The 26275-nt window shown below is 36.4% G+C and overlaps 1 protein-coding gene across 1 annotated transcript in view; it reads right to left on the bottom strand.

The window, feature by feature from the left end:
- Nucleotides 1-249: 249 nt before the first annotated feature.
- sdc2 (syndecan 2) overlaps nucleotides 250-26275 on the bottom strand; it is a 50094-nt gene continuing 24068 nt past the window's right edge. The window contains exons 2-5 of the mRNA XM_066715977.1: nucleotides 10366-10477; nucleotides 4870-5021; nucleotides 3998-4151; nucleotides 250-2771 (exon numbers count right to left, since the gene is read on the bottom strand). Of these exons, the coding sequence (XP_066572074.1) occupies nucleotides 2608-2771; nucleotides 3998-4151; nucleotides 4870-5021; nucleotides 10366-10477 (582 nt within the window). The 3' untranslated portion in view covers nucleotides 250-2607. The remainder of the gene's footprint in view (nucleotides 2772-3997; nucleotides 4152-4869; nucleotides 5022-10365; nucleotides 10478-26275) is intronic.

The following is a 26275-nucleotide window of genomic DNA, read 5'->3' on the forward strand; positions in this document are numbered from 1 at the left end:
TATAAATATGATACTGAAGGCGATTCAGGACCAGATACCAAGAACACAATATGGGAGCTCACTGTAGGTTTGTGTGAGTTCCCAGAGTTTCCAAGACACTAAGGGACAGACCATCTCAAGCCCTATTCTCTGAACACTGAGTGCAAGAAAAAGGTCTACCATTAAAACAATGATTAATAATGTTCATGTTTGAGGTTGAGAAGACAACAAATAAACCAAAGAACAAACACAAACAAGAAGCCAACACAGTTATTTCAATATTAGGCCACAATGTTTATTCAGTAGTGTGTTTCAAATTATAGATACAATACTGTCTGCTTCTGTAAGACTAAAAAAAGGTACCATTACAGTTGCCTGTGCTTATAAAATACCAGCAATTATCTCACACCTGTAATACAGAAATCTTTCAATCCAGACAGGAACAAGCACAATTCAGAATGGTAGGCACTTCAAAGGCTTAAAACATTTGTGAATATATATTTCTACATAACTATTAAGCAGTTGGATTCAAAATGGTCAGGTCCCTAAAGAAAAAAAAAAGAAACAAAACAAAAAACGTGGCCATAGGAATCTGCAGCAACTTCGAGAATACTGTTAAAAAGTCTTTGGGTTTCCTTAGGCATGTCAGTAGCTTCCATCGGACCTTCTGGTGAGAAGGTTAGTGTAGTAAGGACAACTATACTGTTTGCAGTTAAGGGCAGAAATTACAGGGTTTCAAAAGTACATTCGCAATACTCAATGTGATCGTTTTCATGCTCCACCTTGCTTGCTCACTTTCTGAAGGTCCATATCAGATGATTCACATATTTATGCTTTCAATAAGCGCTTTGCCAGCCACAGTGGATTTACTGGTTCTTTCAACCTTGTTACAAGATAGAATAGATTGATTTCATGAGAAAAGTTCTTATCAATGACTAAGTGTACCAAGTCTGATCTTTACCAAGATCAAGTTCACAACCATGCAGAATCTGTAATGATAATACTCCTAAGGCTGCCTTAGATTTAAAGGGAAGAATCAAGATAGGCATGTTGAACTTTATTTGATCAGACACAGAGGCCTGAATGCAGGTCTCCACAAACAGATCTGTAGGAAAATACACGTCATCAAAGGGTGTCTCGAGGGATATTGAAACAATACCCTATCAGGTTCTCGAGGTCTGAATGATTCAGAAATAGTAAAGAACAAAATAGCAGAAAACATATACAAAAGTTCTAGTGTCCATATTTACAGAAAGTGAAACTAACATACTATCCAGAAGACAAAAACACAAAGCTGTTTACTTCAGCGACTGGCATACCGTATTTTTTAGATTACATCCCTGACTTCTAAAAAGGTATTACACTTCTCAGAGATGTTGTCCCTGAAATTAATAGAATCATGCCTATGGACCAACCATACCAGGACCAAAAGCCACAGCAAACGTCCTTCTTTGATATGTGATGTTACACCAAAGTCTCTGATGCCCCGTGGCCAGAAAAGAGTCCATGGCACGTTTTGAAAGAAGGGTTGCTAAACTCAGGGTCACGAATTCTGTAGCTAAATTCCAGTTCATGCTTTCTCAATCTGGACTACCAAACAAAGATCAACCCCATTGTTTAATGTGCTAAATAACTCACTTCTCAATTTTATCTACAGTGTGGTGAGTTTCTGGTGCAAGAATGGATGCTGGGCATCACATTATTTCAGTGGTGGATGAAGACTGTCAACTGATCATTGTAAAATACTTTGAGATCCTTCAGGATTTAAAGCACAATATAAATGCAAGATATTATGCTTCTCTGCATATTCTACATTTAAAAATAGAAAACACTGAGACATTCTGAAACATGGAGCAGGTCAAACGCAAGGAGGAGGAGAGAACACAAATGTGAGTAATGTCAATTTAACTTTTCTTTTCATCTGCAATTTCAACCTTCAAGACCAATTTCTTTGTACAAAGATGCTGCTTTCGCAATAGTCTGAAGCTACATTGAGAGGAAAACAAAAAACAAAAAAGTGAAATCTTCATCTTTCTAGCTTTATATGAAAGAAAAAAAAAAATTAACATTGTAACCTGAAGGAAAAAAATTAATTTACATTTATCGTTATCTGAATTAATATGAAGACAAACTTGCACCATGAAAACTATAGAAAGGCAATTTTAACATTTGAAAACAGATAAATTAATGAAATACATCTTGTAAGATCAATCTCAGACATGCTATGACAAAAGTAAAAGAATAGGATAGATAAAGAACAATTATATTCATTTCCACTTTTTAATTATACTTTTTTTTTTTTTTTTTTTTTTTTTTTTTTACAAATAAGTTCTGCTGCAGTTACAAAGTAGTCAGTGATTTAAATGGCTTCTTTGAAGGATGCCATTTTGTATCTCACCTTTACAAATGAAGTGTTTTTGTCTTTCAGCCTTTTCAAAGAATGCATGAAAATGTTTAAGTAAATTGGGATTTATCATAAAATAGCCTGGTTGGCTTTCCTTTAAAGAAAGAAAAACAAAAGGTCTTCATTACTCTATGCAAAAGCTTTTTATTTATTTATTTTTATTATTTTTTAAATTGATTTCTTTAAAAAGTTCATTGATCTCAGTCAGAGATTCTCTTAAAGGTTTATGCATAAAACTCCTTTGTTGGTGCTTTCTGATAGGCAGCACTGGATGGTTTGCGCTCCCCAAGGTCATAGCTGCCCTCATCCTTCTTTCTCATGCGGTACACCAGCAGCAAAATCAGGAAAATTGCAAATAGAAATCCAATTACTCCACCAGCAATTACAGCTGCGGGATTAAAAACAAGCATCAGGTTAGAACAGGTGATACAAAGAATAATGTCCTTATCCTGCTAATATACACTGATTGCCACTACACAAATCAGTCCCTCCCTCCATTCTTACTAATATTTATAGCAGTGATTCTCCAATTTGTCTCCTTTCATAAAAAGTCTATAGGGTTGCATTGATTGCAAAGATGAAAACAAAGTTTGACTAAAAGGCATTACTTCCCTTCAAAATTCAGAACTGGTTCAGTAAATGTCTGTTTGTTCCAATGCGGTTTCAAACTTCATGGTAAAAGTTTAAATGTGATGAAACTGAATTGTAACTAGATCTTGAGTAAAGGTTGGTCTTAAGGATGCCGTCTGTCCGACAGCCACCACAGCTGCTAGAGAAATATTTTTTTCCCGAAATTGTTGCGGTTGTGGGTCTGCTGTATCTCAGACCATACAGGCCTTCCTCCGGGAAATTCAGAGGACATATAGCAGCTTTGAAAACACACCCCAGAATTCAACCGTTAAAATTACTTCATTGGTTCAAACTTTCCAAGCATGTTGTGAATTATAATTGAAGCACTATAATGATGTGAAAAAACATTATCCAGAACACTTCTACTACACTAAGTGCATGCTGTCACTTTGTGATTGAGTTCATGAGCATTCAAAACACATTATTCCACTAAGCAAGTTCAACGTGAGTGTAAATAATATACTGCTATAAATATATACATTATTAAGAGAGACTAAACTTGTCAGGTTTTAAAATCATCTTGCATGAGTACTACTGGTAGATGAGTGGTCAAAAATAACCCTCAATTTACAGAAAGCATGAAAATGCAATCCTGAATGTTGATTATGTCAGAGAGAGAGATGAACCCAATCGTGAGTGTAAAAATGAGAGGGTATCTGGTGGATGGACAGTAGTTTTCAGAAATCTAAAAAGATCTCTCATAATGGATATTCCTACAGAACCAGTCCAATACATCCCAGTGTCATTGTTTATACAATCTACCGAGAATGATGTTGTGCGTGAGCAAGTTAGTGACTTGCAGGAAGGACTATGATGTAAAAGGAGATTTTTCAGGAATGAGATGGAATTTAAATGTGGAACCACAGACTTTCCATTTACCAAATCACATAACTACATTCTCATTTTGTGGCTTGAGAGGAGGGGGGGAAGGAAAAAAAAGAGCTCAATAATGAAGCTTGTCTACAGTAGAAATCATGTACGTACCTGCCAATACTTCTGTTCTCTGGAAGAGGTTTTCTGAACGTATCTCTGTTGATACATCTTTATTTGCATCATTTTTAGATTTATCTGGAGGTCCGCTGGTAGTGCTGGTCACATCATTTGTATTCCCTCCATCAACAGGGAAAATATCTGTTGGCTGTGTGGAAAGACATCACATCAGTAAGGCTAGTTCCCATATAAGGTTCCATAAGAATTCCCATATTTGAATAAAATACACATTACTCAAATGTATGAAATGGATTGTTGTATTCCCTCTGAATTAATTAATGCTTAGAAAAGCAGTAGTGTGTTAATGTATTGAGGACCCATTTAATAACTAGAATGGTTATTTAGTTTAATGTGTGCTAAAGAATATTGGGAAATGAAACCATTCATCAACTTCTAGACAAGAGTTATGACTACATACTTTAGGATGAAAGTCACTCCACAAGTCAAAGTTTGGATACATCATTGTTTCTTATTTTTCATGCTATTCTCTCCTGTTGCATATAAATAAACCTGAATATTACTGAAACAGTAGTGTTGAATAGAATGCCAGTCTTTTATTATTGGAGCAGGTGTGGTGATAAGTGGGATTTTTCCATGTATTAAATTACCGGTTTTCAATTTCTTAGTATTCGACCACATGTTCTACTCTATCTTTGAAATATAAAATGAACCCATCTGCTTATTGTTAAAAACACTAGTGATGGTGTGTGTTCCCTTACTTCAGGGTGTTGACATCTAGTTATAATCCAGATGCAAATCAAAATCCAAGTTAGATTGTCTGTCCGGTAAGTAATTGTATGTCTGGATCTTTACTGTTAATTGGTTAACCAACAGTATTGCTAGCATTAGTAAATGAGCAGGTTTACCTCTGTCCTGGCAGGCTTTCTGGGGATAATTCTGGATGTTGACGTCTCAACTTTCGGTGTGAAGTCTTTAGTCGAGTCTCTGGTTGGTTCTGATTTTGGAACATTGTACAGTGTTTTCACAGTGATGGACTCATCCGGCAATTCTCCTGTTCCTAAAACAGACCATGAAAAATAAATAAAAATGGCACAATCTAGTTAAACTTGTAAAACGTATACAGAGTCCTGCCATATTAGTACATATATATGGCATATAAATGATTGCAGTGCACAACAAAGTACACACATTTTTTGCTGGTATGAATATTAGCCCTTTTAAGTGTGTGTATGTCAGCTTTGGGCCATCTAAGTTACAATACAGCTCCATAGTTTTATGTATGTTTTAATAAAGGGATATTAGGGGTGGAAGCACAAAGAACAATCTTTTATACAGTCTTAGAATTACACATTATTAAAACCATTGTACCCACTCAATTGTGAACCAGTCAACTACATATCCATTCACATCACTGCTGTGACTGCCGCTCTCATGTCACGAAACACTGCCACAGATGTGTGCACTTCTCCAACATACACACCTGTGAAAGCCAGTGGCTAGCTTTAAACTATAAGTTGCACAGTGTCTAAAAGCAGAACTAATGTCAGCAAGAGGAGCAGAGCATCAGCCATTGAAAACACAGACAGCTCACACACTTCTAGTGAGTCACTAGGAGTCACTGTTACAGTGATAACCCAAGGAAGCTTAGCCAACTTAAACCCACCTTTCCCTGGTGGAATGAGTCCAATTGCATTCCTCTGCTAGGGGGAACCCAGTTACAATCTGCTAACATAACCAGTGACTTTATTAACAATTACCTTTACTGATGGAGCCACTCAAGAACTCTTAGTTATAACATTTCTGAAACACCTGTATTTTATGTTAAACTGATGTTTCTACCTTGCCATCTACACGTCTTTACATAACTGACAGTGTTTTGTTTCAAATAATCCCTAAATCCAGTCGGAGGCTACCTATCAAGATAACTTCGCTACAACACTAAAATGGAAAACAGTCTGTCTGATCACTGATGTTTCTTCGTAGTCAACTCAAGCTAAAGGAGAATCAGAAACTCACTAGACTGTTACCATGGACACTGCACTTTCTACATCCTGAGATCTAAATTGCCAAGAATCATCTGTGGAACTGCGAGTATAATACCAACTCCAACATGTAAATGCTTGTTACAGCAAAATATCATACAAGTTATTAATGATAATAAAAATAATAATTTAACTGCCACATATGGCATCTTTTCCACAATTCCTATACAGGTTTTAATGTTTTCCTGAATTGCATTGCTCTCCGTTTTAATACAGGATTGTGTTCCATTGTGTCACAGTGTTGCATTATTTGATTTTGATAAAATGTGGTGTTCACATTGTCTTTGAACAAAGTGCAATTTTAATGAACAAATGAATTTCTATAATATTGTCAATCACCAATTAAACTAACATGTTACTGTAGTGTTAGGATTTGCTTTATACCTCAACAATAATGAACAGGAAAATGAAATGATTCCAAGATTAAATTCTGAGTTACATGTTTTATGATTTTATGTTTGTTTTTAATTGTAATTAATTAATTTGATTTATGTATCCTTTCTGTATATATATATATATATATATATATATATATATATATATATATATATATATATATATATACAAAAATCTACCTCCACTTGCATGCGCAGAACAGATCTTGGCAATTATGTCCTACAATGGGCTCTGGCAAAAATCAATAACTTGTTTCAATTAATAGAAAGGGAAATAAGCCCAAATCAAGATTTTTTGGAAGGAAGAATAAGAAATTACCAATGAGAAATTAAGAAATAGATGCTTCCTGTGCTAGTACATTTATAATGCTTGCCTTGATAAACAATTTGGGTTCACAAATTAGGCTCCCTTTTTATATAAAATATATTTTTGACATTCCAATCAGCTGTATAAAAGGATAAACATAATGAATAGCGATTTCTATCAGTATAATGCTTACCATCACTCCCTCTAATGCTCTGAGCCACTGGCCTCTTAGTATGTCACTAGCAAAGAAGACAAAACCATTTGTACAGAGTAGACTACAAATCAGCTGTAATGAACCTGCTAAAAGTAGCTGACAAACACAGTTGCTGGAGTCAGTCCCGGATGTGCTGATAACTTGTGTGAAAACCCAGATGAGTCAAGCGTGGAATGACAGACTTTTCAAGCATTAAAGTAGATGCTTTGGACTGCCTGCTGCCAGCTACATTCTAGACATACAATAAGAACAACTTTAATTGCATTATATTAATTTCATTTTAAAGCAGCAGTTAATTGTACAATAAATAAAACCTGTTCTGTTTAACAGGCAGCACATTTGCAAAGTTAATGCATGTTATGTTGGGCATGCTTTCTATCCTACATCTGTGTAATGAAGATGAGGGACTCACTTAAAACTTTATGTCTTCCTACCTTTACTATATATACAGTGGGGGAAAAAAGTATTTGATCCCCTGCTGATTTTGTAGGTTTGCCCACTGACAAAGAAATGATCAGTCTATAAATTTTAATGGTAGGTGTATTTTAACAGTGACAGACAGAATAACAACAAAAAAAATCCAGAAAAATGCATTTCAAAAAAGTTATAAATTGATCTGCATGTTAATGAGGGAAATAAGTATTTGACCCCTTCGACTTAGTACTTGGTGGTAAAACCCTTGCTGGCAAATCAAAGAGGTCAGACGTTTCTTGTAGTTCGCCACCAGGTTTGCACACATCTCAGGAGGGATTTTGTCCCACTCCTCTTTGCAGATCCTCTCCAAGTCATTAAGGTTTCGAGGCTGACATTTGGCAACTCGAACCTTCAGCTCCCTCCACAGATTTTCTATGGGATTAAGGTCTGGAGACTGGCTAGGCCACTCCAGGACCTTAATGTGCTTCTTCTTGAGCCACTCCTTTGTTGCCTTGGCTGTGTGTTTTGGGTCTTTGTTATGCTGGAATACCCATCCACGACCCATTTTCAATGCCCTGGCCGAGGGAAGGAGGTTCTCACCCAAGATTTGACGGTACATGGCCCCGTCCATCGTCCCTTTGATGCGGTGCAGTTGTCCTGTCCCCTTAGCAGAAAAACACCCCCAAAGCATAATGTTTCCACCTCCATGTTTGACAGTGGGGATGGTGTTCTTGGGGTCATTCCTCCTCCTCCAAACACAGCGAGTTGAGTTGATGCCAAAGAGCTTGATTTTGGTCTCATTTGACCACAACACATTCACCCAGTTCTCCTCTGAATCATTCAGATGTTGGCAAACTTCAGACGGGCCTGTACATGTGTTTTCTTGAGTAGGGGGACCTTGCGGGCGCTGCAGGATTTCAGTCCTTCACGGTGTAGTGTGTTACCAATTGTTTTCTTGGTGACTATGGTCCCAGCTGCCTTGAGATCATTAACAAGATCCTCCCGTGTAGTTCTGGGCTGATTCCTCACCGTTCTCATGATCATTGAAACTCCACGAGGTGAGATCTTGCATGGAGCCCCAGACCGAGGGAGACTGACAGTTATTTTGTGTTATTTTTCTTCCATTTGCGAATAATCGCACCAACTGTTGTCACCTTGGTCTTGTAGCCCATTCCAGCCTTGTGTAGGTCTACAATCTTGTCCCTGACAACCTTGGACAGCTCTTTGGTCTTGGCCATGTTGGAGAGTTTGGAATCTGATTGATTGATTGCTTCTGTGGACAGGTGTCTTTTATACAGGTAACGAGCTGAGATTAGGAGCACTCCCTTTAAGAGAGTGCTCCTAATTTCAGCTCGTTACCTGTATAAAAGACACCTGGGAGCCAGAAACCTTGCTGATTGATAGGGGATCAAATACTTATTTCCCTCATTAACATGCAAATCAATTTATAACTTTTTTGAAATGCGTTTTTCTGGATTTTTTTGCTGTTATTCTGTCTCTCACTGTTAAAATACACCTACCATTAAAATTATAGACTGATAATTTCTTTGTCAGTGGGCAAACGTACAAAATCAGCAGGGGATCAAATACTTTTTTCCCCTCACTGTATATATATATATATATATATATATATATATATATACACATACATACACACACACACACACACATTTGTTTTGCTTTAAAATTGTGATTTGCTTATCTAAGATCTATGCTTTTAATTCCAAAAAATGCTTCACATACTGATGCTCACAAAACAGGTGAACTGCAAATTTTATTTCAGTTTTGAAACTGCAAAGACTGAGCTTTGCCAGCACCCCCCACTAACCCAAGCAAGAGGAATATTAGCACACCTCATTAGTTAATTAAAGTGGGCAGCTGCATCAGGAATTGGGGTTTCTGACTTAACACTACCCTCCTGGTTTTATACCCTTCTTGCCAAATAAATTGGACACTCAGTCTCTTAACACATAACAGAAAGACCTGGAGTAATCCCAAACACAACAGGATTATGGAACTGGGTGTTCCAAAGTATTTTGATTGTAATAGTTTACAAATTTAAAAAAGTAAAAACAATATTCCTAATGATTTACTGTTTAGATCTTGGTTATTATAAGCACTGTGCTCAACTAGACTGTGCTACATTATTTACTGACTTGACAGACATTTGCTACAACTTTTGGTTGTACTAGCTCGAAGATTCTGGTCAATGCCAGTAAACAAACAAACAAAAAAAAGCAACAAGACAAGTTCAAGACATGCTGTGTTTCACATTAGGACAAGATAATTATTCGGTATTAGGATGGTTAAAAGGAAATTTGGAAATAACTAAATTTAGGATTGATCCACAGGTTTTAAGAATCAAAGGTCTCCACAATCTAGAATTTTAAAGACAGATTAGATGAGGTGTAAGAAGAATTAAAAAATACCAAAAGTTAGGATTTAGCTCTGGAAAGTGACCACAAGTTTATATAATTGTAGGTGAAAGAACAAACCCACATTGGCAGGGTTTTATGCCTATGCTTTCCTTTGAGAAAGTTTCTTCAGTTTCTCATTTGAACCATTGCGCACAACACAGTTTATCTTGTATAAATGACAGGACATGTCAACAGAGTACTAGACCAGTACCTTATGATTCTGTAACTCCAGGGCTAACAGACAGTGCTCCTCTAAACATACTGAACTGCTATGGCAGAGCTAATAATGACTTTAGTTAAGACATAAGAGCAGGTGACTGTAAAAACAGGTGAAGGTTGCTAAGGTTGGGATGGATCTTTCTGGGCTGAAATTGGCATCTGGCAAGATAATGCAAACATCTGCTTTCAGTCGCATTTACTAACATAACTCTAAATGCCTTTGAAAAAGGCAAAAATCAATTAATAATTATACAAATAAACATGCAAGATGAATTGTGACTTAGCCATTTTGAATTAAACTGCTGAAAAAAGGGAAATACATGCGAAGGAAAAATACATGTTAAACTCTTTGTTTAGAAACTAGTCAGTTGTACTAGTCACTGGAAATCTTACCCGAGCCTGATCCCGAATTAAAATCGTCGTCATCTACTGGATAATCTCCTGACATAACATCATCAAGATACAAATCTTTATCATCTGCTGTTTTGATCTCTTGTGCCAATATCTGCAAATCAAAGGAAAAAAGTGATTATTTCCAGATTTCAATTCTTTAATGTTCCCACAATGATTAATGATTTAAAATGTGCTCAGTTGAGATTTACTCCAATTAATTGGAAACAAAATTAGAAACATCCGGACACCTGAGCTTGGTTTTCGCAGGGGTGTAAGAGAGACAAGGGAAACTCCTGCACTATCTTTGCAAATATTTAGCAAAAAAACAATGAATTGATGGCATTTCTGTCAACTTAGTCAACCGTGGTGGCAAATAAACATAATAAATCAAACTGGACTAAGAAAGACTAGACTAAAGCTAGAAATCCGAAGGCGTCCATTGTAAATTAGAAAGGATATCAAAGGTTTATTAATGCTTTGCATTGAAAGTCCAACAACTGTCTTTTATTCATCAATACCTCCCATCACACCCAGAAATTAAATGTGAATCACAAATCAACAATCGTTTTATTTTTAAAGGGAGAAACAAAAACGTGTTTACACAATGACAAACGAAAAGGCTTTCTTTTTTTCCTGTTGAATTAACTGAGCACAGACAACCACAAAAGATGATATCCCCAGCAATAGCATGGAGAATAAATCAACTGAACACTTTTTCTTTTTTTTTTTTAATCTAACGGCACATGGTCAGAAACACCTGGCTTCATCCGCCCACAACAGTTCCCTGGGTAACCCGATGAAATGCAGAAACATTTGTCTTGTTCTTAGGGTGTCCAAATGAGAAATGGAAAAGCCAACTACTTAACTACATTCTCCCCTGTGTTCTGTGGATTCTAGCCGAGTGATTAAAGGTGCTGGGGCAAGCTCTGAAGTATGCATGTCAATAACTCATCACTCCTTAGCCTTCTCCTCCTGCTTGCAGCCCAAAGCTCTCTGGGAGCTCAATGCTGGAGCTTCAAGTGGTCAAATAGCATGGCTGCACCCATGGAAACATCCATTCGAAGGCGTTCAAGCTCATCCTAGCACGTGATGTTTTTAATACAGATTGTGCTTTTCAAATCTGTACAAAAGCAGTTGTAATCAATCGGACAAGGGAAGAAAGGGGTTGAGATGTGTTAAATAGACTATATTGATTATTTCTCCAGTTCGTGTGCTTAGCAGATAACCCTGATGCTAAGAATCTAGATTCAATTTTCCAGTCCTTGCTTTGAGAAAAAAGGGATCTAAGGGGAAAAAGAGACAAGACACACTTTCTTCAAAGAATCCAGTGCAGGGAAAATAAAGGTTCAGGTATGTGGTCCACAGAGCACTAAAGCAAGGGCAGGATGATTAAAATACCACAATACTTCAGATGGCTGAAGGGAACAGTGATTTCCTAAATAAAGGCATTTGTGTCACAGCTCTTTGATCAAAGGAGGAATTATTTTAGTTCCACAGCAACTTCATCTCATGGAAGTTTTTTTTTTTTTTTTTCCCTTTTCCTCTTAACAGTTTTACTAGCTGATGAATGTATTTTGGAATGCACTTTAAGGACAGTAACAATGCTAGCCTTACATTTTATTTTTCTGTAATACTAACAATCAAAATTATATTTTATTCAGTGTTTTATTATGAATTAAGTAAATATCTGTTCTATAGCATTACAAGTTTCCACAGCTCTACTATAATAGTTTAAACATTTTCATCTTTGAACTCTAATTCCAATTCAAATATAGAGCTGAAGATTTATTGAATTATGATTTATAGATGTGTATTTAAAACAATGATTATACAGATTAATTTGTGTACGAAGAGAAAGATAGGGGACAGTTTCTGCAAGCATCAGGTCATTCAAAAAATGCAATTAAGTAAAAATTACACTTAGTTTTAAACAAGCTTGTATTCAATAAGGACAAGATAGAAAACTTGACTGTGTGTTTCCTTTCTTGCCAATTGAAAGCTTAACACCTCTTCCCACAAGGTGCTAGTGATAAGCCTGGACAAATTCTTGAATCCCTTCCTGGAAAATGCTATAAAGTATGGTGATAACCATATTGAAAGCCAAGACAAACTAAGATAGAGAGATCCTTGATGTACTTGAAAGTTTAATTTGGTTTTAATATGTTCATGCACCCTTCCAAATTTCTGTTAGCTAGTAAAAGAGTATTAATTTACCTTTACTCCAAGAAAGAAAACTTGTGCCACATATTCCATTTCAATCAATTACATTATGATACAGCCAACATTCATACTGGATGATCCTACACATAATCAAATGTACTAATTATCCCTTTCCCATTGAATTGCATCACATATGTAGTGTACATAACTAACCTCTTATTGCACAAAGTCTGCTTTTGAGAACATTAACAGCACACTGCCTGTCCATTTATTTATTTTGGATGAACGATTATCACAATCGCTCTGCCATACATATAAAGCACAGAACCTGAAGGGTACGCATAATTCTGCAGTATGTATACATATGCCAAGACATACTACAAAGCTCAAGTTTTCAAATTAATTTAATATTAAATAGTAAACAAAAATAAACACTCTTTAAGTCATATTTTATTTTGTCCTACTTATTGAAGCACAATCTATTTTCTGTCCTAACATTTTATTATCTGTTCAGATTACATTTATTATTACATTTCTTAGCAGATGCCCTCATCCAGAGCGACTTACAATTGTTACAATACATCACATTATTTTTACATACAATTACCCATTACAGCTGAGTTTTTACTGCAGCAATCTAGATAAAGTACCTTGCTCAAGGGTACAACAGCAGTAGTGTACTGCACCCATCTGGGATTGAACTACAGAGTCCAGAACCCTAACTGCTCCTGCAACATGTAAACTGTAACCCAAATAAGGAATAACCTAATAACCTTATGGGGTTATATGGAAAAGCCTTACAGACAGTCTTTCAGTAAATATATTTTTAAAAATTTCATTTATTACTGAATTTTAAAATAAAAAAAAATAAAAAAACTGTGACTTTCCTTGGTTATTATTTCTATTAAAATCCTTGTGTGTTAAGGAATCGATGAAAGATGTTAAGACCCTAAGACCACCCATATTCTCACAGGCAGCACCATGGGACAAGAGAAAATATATAGCAAGCCAATGCAGTCAGACTGATATAAAGATTGTGTGCAGACTACTACAAGGAAGGCTTTAATCTGAAGTAGATCTGAATGTCAACAAATTAAACTCAAGGTTTCCAGGTTATCATTAAGTGTCAATTAAACTACAACAACACAAGCTGCTTTAGAGACTTATCACAGCACCCTGAAGTGGATATGACAGTATTGGTGTCAAGAGCAGCAACTCTTAAACAGGAAATTTATAATGCATCAGTGCTGAAGTACAGTCTTTCAGTCGAAGTGTTTATAAATGGTAGACTGTTTATTGTAGTTATCCTACAGATCCCTGCAATGCCTGAAAAACCAATGCCAAAGAATGCTATTTCGGTCCATTTAAGTATTAGCCTTCTTTGTGGACATCTGCATCATTAACTTTTTGACACAGAAGGTCAAGCTACCAGGCTGTGGTGGTGTGTGTCCCATTTTCTGTGTAGTCTCATGTCACATACTTCCTCTGTAAAAAGCAGTTTCCTCACAATGATTTATTATTTGCTTAAAGGTTACACATTTAAGTTCAAAGCTGCTCTTAAAGTCACAGAAAGAGAAAGATTCTTTGATTTCCTGATGGAAGAAATCTCTACTAATGGAATTACTCTTCAGTTTGCTTTTAAACATTATCCAGCAAAAACACAAAGATGTATTCCTAGTGCCTTCCAGATGTGGGATTGGTCTTCACTTTGTCTGCCATTTCTACAAGACCACACACTGCAGCCTTTGGCTACATCACAACGTTGGCTGAGCTATGAAAGGAGTCACCGTTTTTAATCAACTTCAACAGATTTGCAGTTTGAAGTATAGGGTATTTTAACAATCTGGCAGAAATGGACACTTATAACAAGTATTTTAAGAAGGTTTTGGACAACACCTATCTGGACAATGATATCCCTAAGCAACTGCGTTAAACTGTTTTCTGTATCATAAAAACAACACATTTATTGTAAAACTCGAAATAAATAAAACCATTCCTATTTGAAAGTCTCCTTCTCACAAGCTAAGCCACCCCGGTATTTCTGTAACTTTGAGCTGCATTTGGTGGAGTTATTAAGCAAAATCTATAGCTACATTTTGTTCTCTGTTTGATGAATAACAAGTCAGCAGGAGTTTGCTTCTGAAAGTCTCTATGGAGACACACGAGAGCTGGAGAGAGAGAGAGATACACATTACTGCTAGCACAAGCTGTCTATGACTGCAGGTTACTTTATTAAAAAGGCTGTCAGACCACAAATCTAGTATTCCTTAAAGCCTCACAACACTGGCAAAACACTGAACATATATAAAGGAGATCTGTAAGGGATCATTCAATGTTGTGTGTAATTTAGTTTTTGGGGTGGGAGGAGTGGGGGGAGGGGGGTTGCAGTGGTAAACAGGACTCTTGATCCATCTCTAGCCCTTTGTCTTTTAAAATCTATTCATATGCTTTTACTACAATGAATATTAGCTCAGCAAAACCAGGGAGGCCTATTTCCAAAGCATACATCAATTTGCTAAATCTACTGCAGCTAAAATACATTTTATTAACCTATGAAGAGTTTTTATTTTTCATTTTCATCCTTCAGAGCTATTTTAAGCCATGTTTGGGCAGACAAGACGAGGCTGTTTGCATTGAGCAGTCAATCACAATGGAATCACATCCACAACAGCAGCCTTTGGAAAGGCGGTTCATGGTGCTCACACGCAAATAGGAATTAAAAAAATAAAAATAATAATGAAGTTTCCCCATATGCCTTGTTAATGTACTCCTTGCACAGTTCTGACAGCACCTTCAGATCACTGTAGGATTAGTGAGGGTGCCTGGATCCACATCACAAGTTTTTTTTTTTAGGTGCGTTGCTTTTAAAAAGCCTCAGTGAAGGGTTTCCCTGATTGGTACGCACCCTGCAAAACCACTTCCACAACATGTGCTTTGGATATCAATTAAAATTATACTGTTCAAAGTGACTTGCTGACACTGAGTAAAACATTAAAATGATATGACAGTTGATAAGAGGCTATTCAATTCTCAATTTATGGTGTTCTTCCAGTTGCACATGATTTCCCATATCCTTTTAAAAACAGGGAGCATTCAAAACAATCCAAATAGCTCTTATCACAGCTATACAAAGAACTCTGTGTATAGGCTGTGTTTATTAGATATTATGCTGGTCAAACACAATCTTGTACAGTCTTCAGTCCAAATTTGATAGCTTTATTAGTACCAATCATATAATGAAAAATATGGTCTATGGAAAAGTGCATTTTATATGTCCCAGATCAGCATCTACAACTGGTATTTGCAATTCACATACTAGAGCAAGAAACAAGGTTCATCCATTGTTGTAATTTGCAGCAAAACTGATATGAGATTTTTAACCTCAGTGGCGTGTGAACATGGTGCAAGCCAAAGTGCGAGTAAGAATTTAGTAGTGCTTTAAAGATGTTAAATGTTCGCACATGTTTTTTGTCAGGTCTGCACTACAGCAAGGCTTAAGCACATACTGAAATGAGTATTCCCATAAATCTGGTGGTAATCCAAAGTAACAGTACTATCTTGTCTATTTTTTTTAAATAACTTTCTAATCTTATCTTGATAACTTGTCAAAATATGATCTAATCCCATTGGATAGGGACCCCCCCGCCCCCGGTTTATCCAATAAGTTTAAATGTAAGCTCCATTCAAACAAGAAATCTTCAACAATGATACCTTGTTAAATGAAAAAGTTAAATACACTGCAAAAATATTCTCAAGTCAGAAAATCAATTAAATAATCTTTAAAAATATATTTTAAAATGTTCACCCATATTGTTTCAACTGCTAACTGGTGCTCAGGGTAAGGAAATTCAATTAATCATACTTTTAATAAACTTTTAAAATGTACTGATTATCACTTATCCTTGATTATTAACTATTCATAAAATCAATAATGGCTTAATTTTCTACACAACAATTCTCAAGGTTTTATGTGTTATGAATTTTTAAACGCATTAAATGTGTTTTGTGATAAAGTATTTCTGTCTTTTCAATTTCTGCACCAAATGAATGGTGCATTAATAGAGTTGACGCAACAAATTAATATTAAAAGATCCTCATTCTTGAGCAATAAGGGTTTTGTACTAAATGTTTTTCACCGAGGTATATTTTTCAGTACAGTGCAGTACAGGTTCTCTGTGCATGGTTATCCGATTATTTTATTTTTATCTTTTATCTTTTTTTTCCCCTTTAAAAATAGCCGGACCGATACAGGTTTTTAAACACACAGGTATCCGATACTGATAATTGGGAAGTTAAATTTCCCCGATTACCGATATCTGCCGATATATATATATATACAGTGAGGGAAAAAAGTATTTGATCCCCTGCTAATTTAGTACGTTTGCCTACTGAAAAAGAAATGATCAGTCTATAATTTTAATGGTAGGTGTATTTTAACAGTGAGAGACAGAATAACAACAAAAAAATCCAGAAAAACGCATTTCAGAAAAGTTATAAATTGATTTGCATGTTAATGAGGGAAATAAGTATTTGATCCCCTATCAAGGATGTCAGGGACAAGACTGTAGACCTACACAAGGCTGGAATGGGCTACAAGACCATCGCCAAGCAGCTTGGTGAGAAGGTGACAACAGTTGGTGCGATTATTCACAAATGGAAGAAACACAAAATAACTGTCAATCTCCCTCGGTCTGGGGCTCCATGCAAGATCTCACCTCGTGGAGTTTCAATGATCATGAGAACGGTGAGGAATCAGCCCAGAACTACACGGGAGGATCTTGTTAATGATCTCAAAGCAGCTGGGACCATAATCACCAAGAAAACAATTGGTAACACACTATACCGTGAAGGACTGAAATCCTGCAGCGCCCGCAAGGTCCCCCTACTCAAGAAAGCACATGTACAGGCCCGTCTGAAGTTTGCCAACATCTGAATGATTCAGAGGAGAACTGGGTGAAAGTGTTGTGGTCAGATGAGACCAAAATCGAGCTCGTTGGCATCAACTCAACTCGCAGTGTTTGGAGGAGGAGGAATGACCTCAAGAACACCATCCCCACCGTCAAACATGGAGGTGGAAACATTATGCTTTGGTGGTGTTTTTCTGCTAAGGGGACAGGACAACTGCACCGCATCAAAGAGACGATGGACGGGGCCATGTACCGTCAAATCTTGGGTGAGAACCTCCTTCCCTCAGCCAGGGCATTGAAAATGGGTCGTGGATGGGTATTCCAGCATGACATTGTCCCAAAACACACAGCCAAGGCAACAAAGGAGTGGCTCAAGAAGAAGCACATTAAGGTCCTGGAGTGGCCTAGCCAGTCTCCAGACCTTAATCCCATAGAAAATCTGTGGAGGGAGCTGAAGGTTCAAGTTGCCAAATGTCAGCCTCGAAACCTTAATGACTTGGAAAGGATCTGCAAAGAGGAGTGGGACAAAATCCCTCCTGAGATGTGTGCAAACCTGGTGGCCAACTACAAGAAACGTCTGACCTCTGTGATTGCCAACAAGGGTTTTGCCACCAAGTACTAAGTCGAAGGGGTCAAATACGTATTTCCTTCATTAACAAGCAAATCAATTTATAACTTTTTTGAAATGCGTTTTTCTGGATTTGTTTGTTGTTATTCTGTCTCTCACTGTTAAAATACACCTACCATTAAAATTATAGACTGATCATTTCTTTGTCAGTGGGCAAATGTACAAAATCAACAGGGGATCAAATACTTTTTTCCCCTCACTGCATGTCTGAGAGATGTGTTTTTCCACTCATTTTCTTTAGATGTTTTACTGTGATCTGAGCTTGCTTGTCATTTGGAGACAGTTTGTTTGCTTATATCCAAGTCAACATCTTCAGTGAACATTTACTGATTTTAATTACTATTGAGAATTTTGAAAAGTGATTGAATTAACGTTTCATTCAAAATGCGCCTCTATGCCTTAATATATAAACTATGAATATGAAAGGAAAACAATCCTCTGCAAGTCTGAAAAATTAATTATACATCTGGAGAAAAAAATCCAGCCATGAATAGGCAAGTGCACTTTAATGCAAAATGTCCAGTTATAGTCTACATGCTGTACTATTCTACTCCATCACAATGGCTAAGTAATTATGTAACATGCTTTTGCATTTTAAAACCACATTTATTACATATAACATAAAAAGGTCTCTGTTATGAAACTACAAATAAAGCACATTTTATATTAAAAGTAGAACCAATATGAATTACTTGAATACATTCTCAGTTTTGTTGAAGTAACTAACATCTATATTTGAAATTATGTTTAGAGTACACTGGCTTTTGCATCAGTTTATAATAACTGAATGGGGGTGGGGGGGGTACACTTAACTGAACATAAAAAAGCGAATGGTATGTAGATGAAAGCTTAAAGACCAATTTATACAAATATTCACACAAAATACTGAAGGTTCCCATGAATGAGAGATGCACAGATGGACAGAAATTAGCCTTGATGCAGCCTTTGAAAAAAGCCCTCCATTCCCTATTGCCAGTTTATCACATTTCCATACTACTAATGGAACTGAACAGAAGCAATGGACAGCTCTAAACAGACCGTACAACATGTAACAAAATGTCAGTTTTCATTTTAAGTAATTGATAATGTTAGAAACACACACAGTCCATAAGCATGCATTTCCTTGATATATAATTTAATAAAACATTTTTATTAAATAGCACCTGCAAAAAGTAGCTATTGTTCTGCTGCATTAGCCCTTAAAGTAGTTCTGACAACAAATAAAGTAATTGATATTACAATACAACCACCATGGGACAGAATCTCTAAACCACCAGCTGAATATGCCTGTTTATCTCAGCTCAGTTTATATTTCAACTAAGTATGTTAAATGCCTCTTGAAGACTCATCTGGAGTGGCTGGTTTTATTCCATTTGCAGTGACTGGTCCCACAGGGCTTTTTTTTTTAAATCAGTCTCCTGGGGGTTCTTAATATGGAACTAATTAATCATCAAGCAAAGAGGCCACTGAATGCCTTGTTCCTTGTAAAAGCAGATTCAAAACACAGCCCATCACAAAGTGCTTGGTATTACTCTTCACAAAAGCAGAGCGGGGATATATTTATTGCTCAAATCAAATTGCTCTTTATGAATAGGTATTAAGTTTGGTTTTAATACAATTGTAATCCATTAAATGAAATTAACAGACAAGACACTTAATACAGAGATAGCCTGTGAGAGGCCTATAGTCTACTATCAAGAAATTAAGACACCAATAATATTCCCTAAACAACTCTTGCAATACAAATCATTAAGACATGGGAAAAAAAACTACAATTTGAATTGTATGAGACCAAGGTAATACCTAATAGATGTTAAGTTGTTTACCTTTTTTCACTCCTCAATATCTTTCCCACCAGTAAACAGCATATTTTACTTGACAGATATTAATTTTACTCATGTGATTTGTTATAGTATACTGTATAATTAAAAGTGTATCTTCTGCAAGACTTAAGTACAATTAAATCAGCAAGCCAAGAATTAAGCAGGTGTCATACAATGACTTCTGAAACCAGACAAAGGAAAGCAAAGCAACCAGACCCAGTAATTTTTATATTTAAAAAGAAATAAAACAATGAGGAACATAACTTTGATTGAAATATTTAACCAGGCTGGATTAAATTATTTCTGACATCTTGTCCCAGCAGAGTTCCAACGTTAGAAACATTTCATCACCTCCCTCTTCTCTTTGCAGAAATCCTACCTTGTAACCAGTGATATTTGTCTGATGTGCATTAACTTGACTGACAGACTGGCCAATTAGGATTAGCGTTCTCCAGACGATCATGGAGTAAATGAAACTTCCAATATGACAAGACAATTGTGTGCTAAGAAAACTGCAAGAAATGTAAATGTTTGATCCCTTAGTCTGTCTCCAGCTTTATGTACTATAAATTGTAAAATGTCAGTTTACACCTGCAAATATGTTGTTAAATAATTATGTATTATTGCTAATCACTGAAAAATATACTATGGTTCACCATACCATAATACCAGTTTTTTTTTTCCATTTGTATAAATATCTTTATTTAATGCACAGTGATAAACTGATGTTTTAATATGTAATCTAGGCCTATATGAATGTGTTTCTATATTCTACTTAAAGGTAAAACAACAAAAATGAAATGAAAAAAGAATTTAATTTGTATACAGTTCCCAATTAAATTGCCTTAATATATTTTCAAAATCAACCAATTTAGATGTGAATTTCCCAGGAGACTTACAGTGAGGGGAAAAAAGTATTTGATCCCCTGATGATTTTGTACGTTTGCCCACTGACAAAGAAATGATCAGTCTATAATTTTAATGGTAGGTGTATTTTAACAGTGAGAGACAGAATAACAACAAACAAATCCAGAAAAACGTATTGCAAAAAAGTTATAAATTGATTTGCATGTTAATGAGGGAAATAAGTATTTGATCCCCTATCAATCAGCAAGATTTCTGGCTCCCAGGTGTCTTTTATACAGGTAACGAGCTGAGATTAGGAGCACTCTCTTAAAGAGCACTCTCCACCTTGGCCAAGACCAAAGAGCTGTCCAAGGATGTCAGGGACAAGACTGTAGACCTACACAAGGCTGGAATGGGCTACAAGACCATCGCCAAGCAGCTTGGTGAGAAGGTGACAACAGTTGGTGCGATTATTCGCAAATGGAGAAACACAAAATAACTGTCAGTCTCCCTCGGTCTGGGGCTCCATGCAAGATCTCACCTCGTGGAGTTTCAATGATCATGAGAACGGTGAGGAATCAGCCCAGAACTACACGGGAGGATTTTGTTAATGATCTCAAAGCAGCTGGGACCATAGTCACCAAGAAAACAATTGGTAACACACTATGCAGTGAAGGACTGAAATCCTGCAGCGCCCGCAAGGTCCCCCTGCTCAAGAAAACACATGTACAGGCCCGTCTGAAGTTTGCCAATGAACATCTGAATGAATCAGAGGAGAACTGGGTGAAAGTGTTGTGGTCAGATGAGACCAAAATCGAGCTCTTTGGCATCAACTCAACTCGCCATGTTTGGAGGAGGAGGAATGACCCCAAGAACACCATCCCCACCGTCAAACAAGGAGGTGGAAACATTATGCTTTGGGGGGGTTTTTCTGCTAAGGGGACAGGACAACTGCACCGAATCAAAGGGACGATGGACGGGGCCATGTACCGTCAAATCTTGGGTGAGAACCTCCTTCCCTCAGCCAGGGCATTGAAAATGGGTCGTGGATGCGTATTCCCGCATGACAATGACCCAAAACACACAGCCATGGCAACAAAGGAGTGGCTCAAGAAGAAGCACATTAAGGTCCTGGAGTGGCCTAGCTAGTCTCCAGACCTTAATCCCATAGAAAATCTGTGGAGGGAGCTGAAGGTTCGAGTTGCCAAACATCAGCCTCGAAACCTTAATGACTTGGAGAGGATCTGCACAGAGGAGTGGGACAAAATCCCTCCTGAGATGTGTGCAAACCTGGTGGCCAACTACAAGAAACGTCTGACCTCTGTGATTGCCAACAAGGGTTTTGCCACCAAGTACTAAGTCGAAGGGGTCAAATACTTATTTCCCTCATTAACATGCAAATCAATGTATAACTTTTTTGAAATGCGTTTTTCAGGATTTTTTTGTTGTTATTCTGTCTCTCACTGTTAAAATACACCTACCATTAAAATTATAGACTGATCATTTCTTTGTCAGTGGGCAAACGTACAAAATCAGCAGGGGATCAAATACTTTTTCCCTCACTGTACATCAGAAAAATATTGTGACAAAGCGGTTCTTTAAAAACGTGCAGGAGACCAGTCTTTAAACAAAAATACTTTTAATAAATATCCAACCAAACAAAAGAAACAAGGCTCAAGGGCCAAAACAAACCACAAAACTCCCAAACCAAAGCAAAGCAAACCTCATGACAATTCTTCCACAGCCCAACTCAGCTACTCACACTTAACTGCCTTTTTCAACTCTGCTGCCTTGCCCCAGATTCTTCCCTTTTATACCTGGTGGATGATTTGTAGATTACCACCAGGTGGACTCATTAATGGGGGAAATGGCTTGCTGAGGGTTCTGGGACATGTAGTTTTTCTGTGGGTGGCCATTTTGTTATCTGTAGTCCACTTGTTTTTAAGTAGCCACCTTTCCACAGGACACATTCCCAACACCTCTGCCCCTTGGATTATCACAATATGTCCTAATTACCTACCTTTCTTTTTCAAGTTTATCAAATTCCAGAGCTTACATTATCTCACTTAATTAACAAGCACAATCGCTACAGAAACTGGTCATCATGTCCTAGATAAAAAGCTGTGGTTTGGAATGCCAGTAACAAGCTTGGATGTAACCTCTTGTGCAGTGCTTAAGTGTAGTACTAAAAATATCTAAAGGAAATGGATTCCATTGCCACTGGGCTAACACATTGCCTATAAGGAAATTCTGACAATGAACTTTGGGAGATTTTATTTTTCCATTGTAACTAGTAATCAAGTCAGTAACATCTTTTCTTCACATACATTTTTATATTATAGGCTACATTATTGTTGATTGTATATTTGATTTGTGTGGATGTTCCGTTCCAAGAACATTAAGTTCGCTATTCGTTTAAAAAAATAATAATAATAATCTGGCCTATCATATCAAAACGTTGGAGCCCAAAAAAGCATCCTCTCCTATCATTAAAGTACGAAATAATTGTACAAACCTAAAATAGCCTACAATGATAAAAATAAGAGGACTATGATAGGAAAAATTGCCCAAATGTATTTTCTTGTTTAATGGGCAACAAGGAGTCAAACTTAGAATGACACTTCATTCTCGCAGCACTTGCTCATGGACGACTGTAAACACACATCTTAATTAGTGTATTTGACAGAAAAAGCTTTACCCATAAGTTTTATATATTTTTCAATAAGTAGCCCTAGGTAGTTTTTTGCTATGGAAATGTGTTGACGCTACAGCTGTGAACAACCTGACAGACACCTAGTCCAATGTCTCACACCACAAATTGTTTTAGTTTCTATCGCAGCTTGTAATGAATACAGTGCAACATGCATATATTTCTTTTGTCTTCTTAATGTCTTTCCATTTGTGCAATATAGTATTTAAGTCTGTTACCACATGTCTGAAAGATGATTTATGACGAAGCTCTGTGTCTACCATGGACTACTGCCGAATATTAAACCCAGTTTGACTGCCCCTAAAAAAGTTGTTGTTCTCTTCAACTTTCAAGCACAGCGGTATATTGAAGAAAATAATGCAGATTTTCTCGCCTCACAAAAATAGAAACATATGTAGCCTAATGTCATTAAAATATACAAATATCATATAAAGCATATACGTACATATACAAAACTGTATACTGGTGACTTATTTGTCATCTTAACATGTCCCTTTTGGTCTTCCCACTATTTAAAAAAAATATGATGGCACAGTCTGGACCCTCGGGGTAATAGCATGTGTGCTTGCACAGTATGGTAAATAATATCTCAGATTCCAAAACAAACTGCTGTCTGACATTTTTTAAGGCGGGTGCCGCATTCCTAAGCCCCGCTGTCTCACAAGAGGTCCATTGTGCGCGGGTCTTAGGCCAGGCCTTTCAGGGGCTGCCAGGATGAAAGTCGGACAGGAAATACCACTTTGGTTCCTTCCTGGTTAATATCCCAAACACACTTCACAAAGATGGTCTTCTTTCTGTATCATTTTTAGCAGCTGCTAACTGAAGTAAACAGTTTTACAGCAACTGGTAGAAACCTACCAGAGATTGAAAAAATTAAAATATACCGTGTGCTTTTCATTCTTGAGATGCAAACAGTCAGGTCCCTGTAACACAGTTGTAGAGACTTAAAAAATAATAATTTAGAATGACTTAACTTTACGGTATTTACAGTTAAAACTCAATCGTTACAGTCTTTTTGCTCAAGAGAGTTTGGCTATTCAATATAGTCTTATCAGAATTTGATTTTTACATAATACAAAATACATGCATCTGCAATATTTTGTGGCAAACACTTTCCCAATACTGTCAGCAATACTACGGTGTTAACTTCTTCAGAATTCACAAACATTCACAAACATTTTCACATACATAATTAATTTTAAAATAATATAAAAACTTTACAAAACAATTAGGCGGCAACAAGTTTTAAATCAGATTAAATATCTGTATTAAGTGACGGCAGCAGTTACAGCAGCCCGAAACTTGATTTTGTCATAGATGTTTTTGGCTTGTGCACTGTGCCAAGAAACAAACAGTTTTCCAAAGAACTTCCAACAAGACACGCCATTGCCTCTCTATAATTTCCTCTTTCCAATATTACTTCCTGAGGGGGTGTCCAGTGGAAGAATGTCAACTTTATGGCTTGCAGTAATAACAACATGCATAAACTCAGACTGGTGAAAGTTATAGAATTGAAATTTGCTGTGTTACAATCCTTCTTTTGTTCTGGCTTTTAATTAAGTGAATTTTGAATTTTAGTTCTCAAACACTCACAGTGTGAAACCATATACTAGAGAATTTTTCAACAGAAGTTCCCCACATCATGCATGAATACTGGTGTTTATGATAAAGAATGTGAAAAAGTATTATCACGCTAGTATTTATAAATGTAAGCATGCATTCAACAACTTCTAGTTATATGATATGCTAACTATACCCCAAATGTTTGAATAATTTAAATTTAGAATACATTTGGTGCATATTTCTTTACTAATCATATTGAAAGTATTATATAACTAATACTACAAAGAGGTACATCCTGTCACAATTTAATATGTCATATCACATTGTCTGAATGAAAATAAAGCCGAATGACAGACTTTGTGTTAAAGCAACATCAACAGTACTTTGGTGTCACCATTTCTTTTTTTAAACAAAATAAAATTCAGCTCCTGATTACTTTTAATGCATGATGAAAAACAGACTTTTTTTTTTTATGGACATCCCAGGCAATCCAGGGAATTAAAAAAAAAAAAAAAAAAAACTAAAAAACAAGGAGCTTTTAAACTGTTCACTCAGTACAGCTGATCACATACACAATGATGCACATTACCATACTGGCTACAAGGGAATATACTGACCAGAACACCACTGGAAGTGTTCTGTCAAACTTAAACATATTTACCCTTAAACAAGCTGGTTTGCCTAATATGATTAAAGCTATTTGATTCACTTTGCAATCTTGTTTGACACGACAAACTGCTCACAATCACAAAAGCACTGATGCAAATCTACCTCCATATAAGATTCTATAATTACAATTATATTTAGCTGCTACTGCACTGCCATTATCTCAGACTTGTTCCTTCTTGTCCCCTCTTCACAAGATCTTAAACTTCAGTTTGTCCAATAGTGCCTTCCATTTCAACTGACTGCAAATCCAGCTATCTCCATTTAATAAAGATCTTGCAAAAACAACAAAAAACTGGATTAACATTAGAATGGCAGATTAATTAGACTCGAGTCAAAACTAGGTTTCAATGCTTTCTCTCCTTGATGCATCAGGAAAAAATGCAAAATAGAAAATATCAAGTTATTGTATCTAGAGCATGATATTGCTGTTTGTTTTATATGTCAAAATACAAATTCAGTTAGGGGTGGAAATTTTTTTTTGGAGATTGCTAACCACCATAAGTTTATAAAAATACTAAGCTAAACTTTTAAATGTTTAATATAAATGCTGTAGCAAATTGTTCTACTGTGTAAATTTTTTAATAAGATAAAATAAGGTGCTGAC

This window comes from Amia ocellicauda, chromosome 10, assembly GCF_036373705.1.
Source record: "Amia ocellicauda isolate fAmiCal2 chromosome 10, fAmiCal2.hap1, whole genome shotgun sequence".
Lineage (NCBI taxonomy): Eukaryota > Metazoa > Chordata > Actinopteri > Amiiformes > Amiidae > Amia > Amia ocellicauda.